The 13,524-nt window shown below is 35.8% G+C and overlaps 1 protein-coding gene across 11 annotated transcripts in view; it reads left to right on the plus strand.

Annotated features, from left to right (window-relative positions):
• CASK (calcium/calmodulin dependent serine protein kinase) overlaps window positions 1-13,524 on the plus strand; it is a 379,925-nt gene that overhangs the window by 216,220 nt on the left and 150,181 nt on the right. For all 11 annotated transcript variants that reach the window (XM_020967084.2, XM_020967088.2, XM_020967093.2 and 8 more), the window contains exons 6-7: window positions 4,093-4,195; window positions 12,908-13,083. In XM_020967084.2, coding sequence (XP_020822743.1) covers window positions 4,093-4,195; window positions 12,908-13,083 — 279 coding nt within the window. The remainder of the gene's footprint in view (window positions 1-4,092; window positions 4,196-12,907; window positions 13,084-13,524) is intronic.

Genomic DNA, 13,524 nt, shown 5'->3' on the forward strand with positions numbered 1-13,524 from the left:
TCCAGTGGAACATGAAGAGGTAAACAGGAAAGAGAAATCATAAGAGACTTATTAAGATTGAACTGTTTACATTCCTGCATGGAAAGATGATATTTATAACTCATGAGACCTTTGTCAGTATTAGGGTAGTTGAAGGAAAAAAATTGTACGTATGTATATATAGATAGATAGATAGATAGATAGAGGGCACAGGGTGAGTTGAAGATGAAGGGGTCATATCTGGAGAATAAAATTAAGGGATGAGAGAGGATGATACTTGGAGAAGAAAGGGAGAGGTAGAATGGGGTAAATTATCTCACACACACACAAAAAAAAAAACAGAAAAGAAAAGTCTCTCACAGTGGAGGGGAAACAGGGGAAGGTGAGAGGGAATGAGGGAATCTTATTCTCATAGGATTTGGCTTAAGGAGAGAATAACATACACATTCAATTGGGTATGGAAATCTGTCTTACCCTACAGGAAAATAGGGGAGAAGGGGACAAGAGAGCAGGGGGTGATAGAGAGGAGGGCAGATTGGGAAAGGGGGTAATCAGAAGCAAATACTTCTGAGGAGGGACAGGGTCAAAAGAAAGAATAGAATAGATGGGAGGGCAGGATAGGATTAAGGGAAATAGAGTTAGTTTTTCACAACATGTCTACTAAGAAAGTGTTTTGCATAACTGCACATGTACAGCCTATATTGAGTTGCTTGCCTTTTCAATGAGGGTGGGTGGGGAGGGAGGAAGGGAGAAAATTTGGAACTCAAAGTTTTAAAAACACATATTTTTAAAAAAAAAAAAACCTTTTCACATGCAACAGGGAAATAAGAAATACAGGAAATGGGGTACAGAAGTCTATCCTGCTCTACAGGAAAATATAAGGGGAAGGGGATAAGAGAAGGGAGGAGGGGAGAGATAGAAGAGAAGGCAGACCAGGGGAATGGGTATTCAGAATGCATGCCATCTTGGGGTGGGGGGAGGGGTGAGAAATTTGGAACTCAAAAACTTGTGGAAGTGAATATTGAAAACTAAAAATAAATAAATTTATATTAAAACAAAAAACTATCACCAGTTTTTCCTAGTGTATAAGCTAAATTTCATATCAAAAAATTTTAGGTCATTCCCGTTTTATCATTTTCACTTACCTTCCAAAGTTCTCAAAGTTGTACCAGTGGCTTTGTAGTGGTAATGTTAGTTTCTTTGTTGCTTTTAAACTGGAGTCATCAGACTTTGAGTAAAATTAGTATTAGTCTTTTTCAGGCCTCAGACACTTGCTAATTATGTGACCCTGGAGCAGTCACTTAACCTGTCAGTCAATAAATATTTATTAAGCACCTGTGATATGCCAGGCAATGTGCTAAGCACTCATGCTAAGTGCTTAACCTCTGCTTCAGTTTCCAACTGCAAAATGACTATAAACGATTAGTACCTACCCCCTAGTGTTCTGAGAATCAAATGAGATATTTGTAAAGTGCTTCACACAGTGCCTGACACAGAGTAAGTACTTAATAAATACTGGTTCCTTTTCCTTTTCCTCCATTGTTGCTTTTTTTCTAGTCTAACTAAACTGTATGTTGCCTGTCCCTATCTTTTGTTTTCCTCTCCTCCCTTTCTTTTCTTTGCTTTCTCACGGTCTCTCTTTGCCTTCCCCTCACATCCTGAGCTCTGATAGGGTAAATCACTAAGAATGAATGAATGAATCATGAAGTGCTGTTATGGACAAAGCGTTTGCTGACCTTCTGACACATAATGTTAATTTGTTGATTCTCTAGTTTATTTTATTTATTTACATGCTTTAATGTGATAAAGTGCTTAGCACAGAACCTGGCCCATAGTAGGCACAGTCATTTATTAAGTGCCTACTATGGGCCAGGTTCTGTGCTAAGCACTCTACAGATATCACATGCTTTCTAGAGGAAATATATCTGGAAGGAAAAGATCCCACAAAATACCTAACCTTGTCCCTCCCTACTCATATTCTCTTGGCACAGCAATAATCGTGACTGTCATTTATATAGCAACTTAAGGTTTGCAAAACTCTTTTCAGATATTGTCTCAGTTGATCCTCACAACAGCCCTATGAAATTGGTGTTATCACCACCATTTTACAGATGAGGAATATGGGGCAGAGAGAGGTTAAATGACTTGCCCGGGACTCTCTGATCAGAAGTCCACTACACTGCCCAGCTGCCACAATGCTCCCTGCACCTGAACTCCATCTTCCAGTACTAGAATGGCTGGTCCCTAAAACACCAGCCAACAAAGCGTTGCTCTCCCTGCTTTTAGGTGTTGCCAGTAGTCCTGGTGAGAGAGAGGGGCAGATGTACTTCTTAAAGGTGGTAGCTAAGGCTTTCTAGCCAGGAAAGAAAGGAAAACAGCCTTCTAGCTGTACTACCACTTTACTTTTCTCCCTTCTACCCTTCCCCAATTTTTAGGGGGAAAAGGAGGAATTAAGATAGAATTAGAAAGTAGGAAATTAACTCATTATCCTGTTTGGTTTTATCCGTTCCTGGTATTTATCTTTCCATTAGTGGCAGCAGGGTGGTATAATTAAAAGACCTGGAGTCAAGAAGACTTGAGTTCAGACCTAGCTGTAGATACTTAGTAGCCGAGTGACCTTGAAGAGTCATTTAACCTCTATGTGCCTCAGTTTCCTCAAAAATAAAATGGGGTAGGGGTAGCTAGGTGGTGCAGTGGATAGAGCACTGGCCCTGAAGTCATTAGGACCTGAGTTCAAATCCGGCCTCAGACCAAACACTTGACATGTACTAGCTGTGTGACCCTGGGCAAGTCACTTAACCCCAATTGCCTTGTAAAAAATAATAAAAATAAAATAAAATGGGGTTAATAATAATAATAATGCCTACCTCCCAAGGTTGTAGTGAGGAACAAATGACATAAATGAGCCTTGGGCATTCCTGAAACATAGTAGATGCCTAAGGCTTTTTTTCTTCCTTCCTATAAACAGAGAAATAAGTGAGCCAGGCATTTGAAAAAATGAGATATAAATTGTGATGATGTTAACTCCCAAGGGTATTAAGAGGATAAAATGCAATGATGTAAATGTAAAGTGCTGTATAAATGTTAGCTATTATTATTGTTGTGATTATTATATAATAAAAGGCTAATATTTCCTTTATCTTTCTCATTCCTATTGAGTCTAAAGAATATGTTTCCCTTTTTGTCATTTGCATATTACCTTTCTTTTCCTCCTTTGGCTTTTTAGACTTTACTCTTTCCTACATGCTACCTTCCTTTGTTTCTGTTGCTTTTTAGAAATTTGTTACAGCTTCTACTTTGGCGTTCCTTTTTATGTTTCAATAACTTGTACAGTGCTCTGTTTTGACAATAAGGCTTCCTTTTGTCTTTGCCACTTATACAAATATTACAAATCTAAGTAGCTATAAAAGATATTCCCTACCAAATATGAAATTAATGCTGTAGTGTAAGGATTATAGTACGCTAGCTAAGCATATTACCATTCAAAGCTAAAGTTATCAGCCTAGTCTAGTTGATTATTTAAAAATCTGTATATTATATTACATTGTGTACATATATATGTTATGTATGTGTGTGTGTGTATATATATGTGATCATACCTCTGTATGTTGAATGCTTTGTGCTTGAGGTGATAGCAGAGGGAAGAATGAGAAGCAACCACTTTTATCTTCCCAGAGTGAAGGGACATTTTTATAATGTCTATCCTTTAGAACAGCAAATGATGGAATTTCAAAGAATAGTTTGACTGGAAAAATGAAGCATATTATTCTTTTAAAATCCTAGAATATCACCCAGGGGAGAAAATACTGTGTGGAAAGGGAGAAAAGTTGACTGCCTTTCATGAATGTCTGTGATTTCAAATTAGTTACACCGTGATCCTAATATTGGGAGCAGAGAATTCCTGAAGAATCTGGGCTATGACAGGCAAGTTCTTGGAAAATACAGCAAGTAATGAAAATCTAAGTATAGAAAGGCCAATGACCATCATGAAGGAAAGGATGAAATCTCTTATACGAAAATTTGAACTCACTAGCATTTTGTTATTTCACTCAATTCTGTGAGCAAATTGTATTGAAATCTGAAAGATAATCCTTTCTTTCATTTTCCTTTTAGCCGCATTGTGTCCTCCTTGCCTCAAAAGAAAACTCAGCACCTGTTAAACTTGGAGGCTTTGGAGTAGCTATTCAGTTAGGAGAGTCTGGACTTGTTGCTGGAGGTAAGTTAAAAAAAAAAACAAACCAACTTTCAGAACTATACCACTTTCAATCAGTTATCAATCCTTAAACTACATATTGGTCTAGCTCAGGGTCTCTGACTCCCTCTCATTCTCCCTACCTTACCCCGTAATAATTAAATAAAACATATGCCTATAAACAAGCAGTTCTAAATTTGATAATAGTATATCCCCAATTAAGATGAAAGCTCTTCGAAGGCAGAGATCTTTTCTTAATCAGACCAGTATCTGATGGTAACAACATTCAGAAGGTAGTTAAAATGCCACTCACAGGCTAAATGGCCACTGAACATCTCCCCACATCTATTGGAATTCTTACAAGTTAAATGGGCAGGTAGGTATCACAGGGGGTAGAGTACTAGCCCTGGAGTCAGGAAGGCCTGAGTTCAAATTCAGCCTCTTATATGACCCTGGGCAAGTCACTTAACCCTGTTTGCCTCAGTTTCTTTATCTGTAAAATGAGAGCTGTCAAAAGAATGGCAAACCATTTTTTGCCAAGAAAACCTGCAAATGGGGTCAGGAAGAATTGGACAGGCCTGATTCAACAACAGCAAGTTAAACACAATCCACAATAAGCATTCATTTATCTGTGTATATAGTGTCCTCATTGTGCATTTTCTGTAGCAGTTTTTGAACCTAGAGTTTCTCTGTTAAGCTAACTTCTTTCCACACCATCCATCTCTGTATGCCCAGTAGGTCCAGGGAATGCAAACTTAATTTAAATAGTAGTCAAGGGAAAGCATAAAGAGAAAAAAATTAAAAAAAAAACTCTTGCAAAAGCAATTACATATGAAATAAAAACGTTATCACAATTTACAGGGGGAGATGTTTCTTACAGTTGCATGTATTTCATTTTTCATTCATTCCTGTTAACAGATTCCACCTAAAAATCTGTCCCATTTTAATTTTCTCCCCTCCTTTAACTTTGCTCTTTTCCCCACCTCTGTCTTGCAATTGTCAGTCTTTCAATGACTAAATCAGAGACTTATGCCTGTAGTGACTGATCATTAGCACAATTGGTCCCTGCCAAGTATAAGAACCATTATTCTTATGTAGAATTTAATAGTTACCCCCCAATCTCTCTACATCTCCCTCTGAAAAAGATTTTTTAAAAAAGGAAACAATGAATAGGTCTTTGTAATACTGTCACATTTGGAATTTTTCTTACATTGCATTCAAACCCAGTTACATCACAGATGAGAAATACCAAAACAGCAGGGTTTTATTCTAGAGAAGTTCTACAAGGGCAGAAATTGGTGAAGGCTTTTATTAAGCATATTATTTCACTTAACAGAATTCATTGTAACTTATCAGCAAAGCACTGTTACTGTGGGCCATCTTCTGAGTCCCAGAAATAGTATAATTAGAAATACTTTTATGTGTAATACCTTCCCAAATCAAATGTAAATTACCTTTAAGCTCTTAGTGTTTCAGGTTCCCCACTGCTGTTCAGTAATGTGGATTGCTGAAGTTTGAATACAGGTTCTGTTGATCCAGTAGTCATTGAGCAAACAGTGACCTCACATTGTTTAACCCACACCTAACATATCTTCAGGCCAGAGGCTCCAGCATTGCATCCTAAGAAAGAAGATAGACAAAATGCTGTTTATTCCTCAGTCAAGTCAGCTGCATAAAAACTTGGAGTAAACGAATTTCTCATTCCTGTCTAAGACAAAGTTGAATCCAGTTTCAGGGGAAGCTGATGAAAAACTATGAAATTTGCTATTCTCACTAATTCTGATACTTTTGTTTAGTGATTAAGTATCAAACCATGGTCAAAGAATAAAATTATTAATTTGGTACCAGAATTGTAAACTGATAGCTTCTACTAATGATGTCTCCAGAGTATTAGAAACCAGAAAGAAACTACAAACTATTTTCATGCATTATAACACTGCTTAGTGGATAGACTTTCTGTTTTTCTCAGTACAGGTCAATTTTTCAGTTAGTAACCAAAAAGTCATACTTCACTTTTAAGATCAATTTTGCTTTATATAATACTTATTGCATTTAATTAACTGGTCTTCATAAGCATTTGTCTTTTTCCTCATGTCATTTATTTGCTAAATTCTTGAAACTGCATGGTGGCTGTGTGCTGTGTGTGGTCAAATTTTCTTTTCTCAATATTCATTTTCTTGCATGTAAGTCCAAAGAACTTCCTGCTGGTTAACCCATCTTGAAGAATTGTTGTTTAATGCCATATAGTCTATGGAAAAAAAAAACTTTAAAATACAGCCTAAATAAATGAGAGAGAAAAGGCATAATATTGTTCTCTGGAGCCAAAAAGAATTAGTCTGATCCCTCCTTTACATGAAAGTTCTTCAGATACTTGAAGATGGCTGTCATGTTCCTCCTGATTAATCTTTCTGCAGCATAAAAATCCCCAGTTCCTTCAGCTGACAGTCAATTTAAGGCCTTTCACCAATCTAGTTACGCTCCTCTGGACATGATCCAGCGTAGTAATATCCTTCTTTAAACCACAGTTCCTAGAACTGCAGACATAGTATTTCAGATGAGGTCAGATATGAGCAGAATGCAGTGTCACTGTCAACTTCCTTTTATCTAGAAGCCATGGTTCTCGTAATGCAGACCAAGATTTTATTAACTTTTTTTTGCTGCACCATCATACTGCTACCCCTCAATCTTTTATTTATTTATTTATTTGTTTATTTTTCATAATAACTATCTAGCCATGCCTTCCCCATCTTGTTCTCATAAAGCTGATTTTTTTGGTCCTCTTGTGCTTTCTCTATGCTGTCTAGCTTGAAGGATACATGCGCGCGCGCACACACACACACACACACAATCTTTTCCCACTCTTATCCTTTCTAATTTAAAGCACTGGATTTAGATTTGTAAGACAACTTGACAAATATATTCTTACCAGCCTTTATTAGCTGTACTCTTACTCAAGTCACAAGACTGTTATGCCAGTATTAAGCTGTAATATAGAAGTCCAAAACCCATTTTAAGATACTGCCTCCTTAAACCAGCTGTTTAAATGCCAAATTAGTGTTTCTCTTCATCATCCTTTGCCTCAGTAGGCAAAAGGGAGGAAAATACAACCTGTGCCCCTGTGGTCTTCGTTTTCTTTTTCAAGACTCAATAATCATGAGCAATACTTTTTAGCTTCCTTCTTCAGTGATATTTGTGAATAAAAAGGAAAGGATAATCATGATCTATTTTGATAAGTCTTCAGAGGTTGTCTGACACATTATATATACATGCCCTGGGGAGACTGTAGACCTCTGTTGTTAAATGATGGCCTAACTCACCCTTAAGCAGTAATTTCACTGAACTATGATTCTTTTTCTAAATACCTTTGATACCTTCACTAAATGATCTTATATTCTTGTTCTGTATCATTTTTTGAAGACAAGTATCTTTTTCCTTAGAGCATTTCCTCCTTCAGAAAGAGCCTTGCATCTGGCTTTATGCTCTTACTGTACATCTCTCCTTTTTTCTTCTCTTGATCTACCTCACTTCTATCTCATGTCTACTTTTTTCTTCAAGTTCCTTCACTTTCTCCACTGGAAAAAGATCAACCTGCACTTGGTACACAAATAACAGTCATCTCTCTGTGCGTAAAATACAAACACATTCATGAAAGTTACTGCAAAATTTCCCCTACTCTTTGTATTGAATGAGACTTTTCAGCTTCATTTTTTGTTTTTTAATTTTTTAATTTTAATTTTAATTTTAATAAATTTTAATCTAATTTTTTGTTTGTGGGTGCTTGCACTCTGACCTTATACACTTGGTTAAAACTTTATCTGGTGATTATGACCTCTTAATAACTTGACAGCCCTACTCAGTTCTTTTTCTTAGACTCAACACTAACTCCAGCAGTGACACCCACCTTCACCTTCCCTTCAGCCATAAAGAAACTTATACAGCTCTTTCATCAAGTTGTTCCACTCACAAATCCACTCTTTCAATTTGCTTTACCTTCCAGTTACCTTTTGTTACTTGTCTTGTCTTTTCTTGCAGAAACCTTCTCCTTTTCCATCTGAGTCTTCTTTGGGTTTTATTACTTAATCTTCCTAGATCTTCCTTAATCTTTCTTGATCCTTTTATATCCTCTTTTACTTGTCCTTGATATTGCTATTCTTCTGGCTTCAAGTAGAATTTAATCAGTATTTGGGTCTGAAGATTGTTTTCTTTTAAATTTCCTCAGTTTCTCCCAAATTTATCCAAATTTTCTCTTCCCAAATTTCCTCCTTTACTAGTCCAAATACCTCCGAAACACCTACACGATTTCCTTCTCTATATCTATCTTAAGTCCTTCTCTGTTTTCCTATTCTTCCTATAATAGTCTTCAGAAGTCTGCAATGTAGCAGGGATGCACATAAAGATTTATACTTGGATTCAGAAACGATCCATACAAATACAGAGCTGGAAAAAACGTGGCTAGGCAACAGATAATGTGAACATTACTGAAAAGGTTTAATAAAATAGGAGCTCAATGAGTCATTGTTGTCATATGGCATTGGATTTTAAAAGCAGCTTCAGTCTTGTGCTACAGTGAAACAAATATATTTTTGAACAAGTGAGATGATGAGCTTAATCTATAAGTATTCTGCTGTGGTCAGATCACTACTGCATTATTGGGTTCAATTCCAGATCTTAAGGATGGACAAGTTGAAGTGCATCTAAGAAAAGTGCCTGGTATAAGGCCTGAGGGGAGAATTGAAACTGTGCCTTGAGGTTCCATTGAAGGAACTGAGAATGACTCTGAAATAATGAAGGGAGTGAGGAAGTGATATGATAGCTGACTTCAAAGATTTGGAGGGTTGTCATGTGGAAAGGAAATGAGACTTCTTATTTTGTCCTAGAGGGCAAAGTAGGAGCAATGAGTTGAAGTTTCGGAAAGGAAAGCAAGCTCTGGCCAAATGAGAAAAAACCTCCTGACAAATTAGCACTATTCAAAAATAGAATGTTAAATTATTTTAATAGGGAGCAAAGTCTGTCAGTCTACAATGAGAGATGGTACTTTAAATGTAGATTCTTCTGGGAGAGGATCACTGTCTTTAAATTCACACTTGTATAAATTATTGACATCAGGGTAGAACATATAGAGGAATTAAATGCCTTTAAGTAAGGTAGGCTTTGTCTTCTAGAAACAGGAGAAATTTCTCCTTTGTGAATTTAGTCATCATTTTTTTTTTCCAGAGGGAGCTTATTTTCTTCAGATATCTATATCAGAAATGCACATTGGGTAGGCAGCCTGCAGGAAATTATGAGCAATTGCTGTCAATTGTTACCATATTCTCAAAAAAAAAATAGGAGTCAAAGGCATATTACTATTTCAAGTTCAGTTTCAAAGTACAAGTCAAACTTTTTATGGATTTAGCAAATATCCTTTGCTGCCTCAGAGTAGCTTTTCTTCATTTGATTTATGTCCATAGCTTTGAAGTATTTTAGTCTTACCTCATTTTCTTAAAGTATAATATAATGTAATTAGTGTAATAAAAAGTTGTCAAAAAAAAATTTAGTTATAAGGAGTAACTTAGAGATCACAGGTTAATATGACCCCTCGCCATAACCAGGCCGAATAAACCAAACTGATTCTCTAATACTTGTAAGGCTTTTTGTTAAATGTGCCAGTTTTATTAAATTTAATTTTTAGTTTCAGAGGAAATTTTCTTTCCTAAAAATAGCCCTATTATTTTATGATTCTCATTTTAGTTTCATCTGTTCAGTTGGATTTTTAAGGTCACTTCCAGCTCTTAAAGTCTATAAAGTCTATTCAACCATCTGGCTCCATTAACATTCACCTTGAATTTGTGATTCTTCAAGATCAGTGACAGCTTGTATTGATGGGCAAGTGGGATAATAATGAGTTTTGTGTCAACAAATAATTCAACAAACATTCATTAGTCACCTACTATGTACCAATCAGTCAACAAGCATTTATTAAGTGCCTGCTATATTCCAAGAGCACTGTTAGGTGTTGGAGATACAAATAAAAAATGAGACAGTCATTGCCCTCAATGAGCTTACAGTCTAGTAGGGGAATACGACATGTTTACAGGTAAGTAAATACAGAAGCTATGCAAACTAAATACACAGTGATTGTAGTGGGATGAGACTAACACTCAGGGTCCTGTGCTAGATGGTTAATCTTTTGACCCACAAGATTAGAAACAGATGAGATAAAAGCATTTCTTAAGCACTTACTATATTGGAAAGAATGTCCCTGTCACCTGCTGATAGGAGTGTTATACGTATTTTAAACCTAACAATAATAAATTAATCTTTGGGATTAGATATACTCCTATTCTGTTTGAAACTGTCTTCTGTTTTAGAGTTGGTATTACAAGATTCATAACTCTACCACTCTGTCCTTTTTAAAGTCATTTCCCAAAAAAGTAGTGCTAGGTTTTAGTTCTACTTTAGTTAACCTTAATTTTATATCTCCTTCAAAATGCAAGTGCTAACATTACTAGTATAACATCTTGTAAATCTCTTGAGAGCAAGCACGCAGTCTTTAAAGTATTTTCTGAAGATTATTGATCCATACAAAAGTATATCACCCATAATTTTAATCCAAACAATGATTTTTCATTGAAGAAGAAAATATCAAATATATTTTTGTATGCAGGTACAGTAGTGCTATATAATTTAGCACTTAGCATAAACTAGTAAATGTTTGTTGAATTTAATCATATTGAACTCTAAAAGAATTCTAATTTAAAAGCAGAAACTAAAATTGGTACATTCTACACAGGACTATAATGAACCTTACTATAATGTAATCTAGCCTAGTATAGTATTCAGTACAATTTGGGTACATCTTGGACCCCATTCAGCATCTGTCAAAATCTTTCACATCCTTCCATGCCTCTTCACTCTCTCTTGCATCTGCCTTTTATCTGCTCATACTGCTGTTACCATGGTTCAGTTTCTCATCATCTATCACTTCAACTATTTTTAAAAATTTAATTATTTAAACTTTCTCCTGTCTCCATTCACACCTCACTTCATTCCTTTCTCCTCATGACTGCCAAAGCAGTCATCATAATTCATTATCACCATATCATTCAGAAACGTTTAAGAATTTGCTTTTGCTCCTAAAATTAAAAACAAACACTTGGCACAGTATTTTAAATATTTCTACAGTCTGGCTCAACCTGTCTTCCCAGACTCATTTCATTCCATTCCCATTCACTATCTTTGAGCCCACCATGCACTACCTTCACCTTCCACATTTCCTCCTGTTGAAGTACTTCTCTTCATTCAGTATCTAGTTCAAATGCTATTTCTTCCATAAAGACCGCTTTGATCTTCACCAGTAAAAAGTTATTTATTTCTCTCTCCTCAGATTTTTTAGTGTGTTTTGTTGACAGCAACCCTTTGCCTTTATGTCATTCCTGTTGGTGTGCATGATAAATCCTTGCAGTTAGTTGTCTTCTTAAAGGTGCGTTTCATCTTCTGCCTCCATCTCTCTCAACAGCCTGTCCCCCATGCCTAGAATGCACTTTCTTCTCATGATTGCCTCTTAGACATTTCTAGACTCCTTCAAAGATCAGGCCAGGTTCCAGCTCTATCAGAAATACCCAACTCATAGTTGACACTTGATAAGTACTTATTGTTTTCTGATCTTCCCCAGTGTGTAGTTCTCTCTCACCTCTAGAAATTACTTTGAATGATGTCTGTATCCGCAGTACCTAGCACAGTGCATTTGGGCATAATAGTCACTTTATAAATGTTTCAGTTGAACTGGTGATCATATAAGCTTTATAATATAGTCAGTCTCACCTTTACTACCGTTATAGTGAGGCTACAGTGTTTTGAGTCCCTTACTAGAATATAATTTCCAGACTTCAAAATTTAAACATTTTAATTTCACTCCAATGGACAAATTATAGTTTGAGGCCTAGCTTTGGTTCCATAGCGTTTTATAAAGTTTGTAATAGCTAGGGCTATTTTTGTGCCTTTGTAGGTGACTGACTACCTTCATAATGTAGTGTCAGAGATAATGAACAAGAAGTGGCCAGAGTAATGCCACACACACACACACACACACACACACACACACACACACACCTCTACACCCCTGTAGTTGTCTGAGATTTCACTTTCATTAATTACTTGAATCTCTACTAAATTGATAATGCCCCCCCAAAAAAATAAGACTAGTTTTCAAGACCTCCATATGACTTCTTTTTTTCAAGATTATTTGATAGGGAAGATGGGAATAGGTGCCTAGGGGAGGGAGGTGAGAAAAAAGTTTTACTTGATGATTTTTTAAAAAAAAATCTAAAATCCAGAAAGAGAATTCTGACAAAATCAAGTACTTTATGAATTTTCTTAAAACCAACTCATTTGGTAACCTTCAGATGTATCCCAAATGTTTAACAATTTAATTCACATCTTAAAATCTTGATGTTTAAAACTTAAACCCAAGGAAAGTCAACAAGTAAATGCCCATTATTTGCCGGAGAATTATCTTAGGTCATATTGAAGATACCAGAAAGGGAGAAGATAAGATCTTTGCCTTCAGAGGTTACATAGCTTTCAAAAGATGAAAAAAGAAGTAATTTTCAACTTTGGTAATCTATGTTTATAAGGAAAGGAGAAAAGATAACAATGGTATAAAAACATGTTTTATTGTTATATTATTTATTGCTCTATTAATTTCATTTTGGGAATATAAAACCTACCTTACTTTTTGCTTGTTTTTCCTCATAGGACGTGTAGGAACACCTCATTTTATGGCCCCAGAAGTGGTAAAAAGAGAGCCCTATGGGAAACCTGTAGATGTCTGGGGTTGTGGGGTGATCCTTTTTATTCTGCTAAGTGGTTGTTTACCTTTTTACGGAACCAAGGAAAGATTGTTTGAAGGCATTATTAAAGGAAAATATAAGGTAAATGAAACATGAATGATTGATTTTCCACAAAAGTTAAAATCTGCTATTAAATGATTTTTTTATGTTACTCTGCCTTTTTAGTTTGCTTATTGATCAAATTTCACAGGGTTCCACAAGCTCAGTAGCTTTCTTTAGCAAAGTCAACAGAATTGTGTCATAGATACATCTTTGTTAAAACTAAGCATTTGGCCAGCTAGAGTCTTAATTTTTTTTTTCTGTGTAACTGCTTGCTGGCCATAGTGTCACACCATGTTCATAAGAAAATAAGACAATCTTAAGATGGGACTTACACATTACTTCCCTAGTTTTTTCCTTATTCTATTTCTTTCCTATCCATTCTGTTATGTATTATTTGGTCAATTTCAATTTTCAGATAAAAAAGTCACCTCACTTTTTCCTTGTTTGGTTGTTTTTTCACATTAAATTTGTCAACACAAG

The sequence above is a fragment of the Phascolarctos cinereus genome, unplaced genomic scaffold, assembly GCF_003287225.1.
Source record: "Phascolarctos cinereus isolate Bilbo 61053 unplaced genomic scaffold, phaCin_HiC Scaffold_726;HRSCAF=1367, whole genome shotgun sequence".
In the NCBI taxonomy this organism is placed as follows: Eukaryota; Metazoa; Chordata; class Mammalia; order Diprotodontia; family Phascolarctidae; genus Phascolarctos; species Phascolarctos cinereus.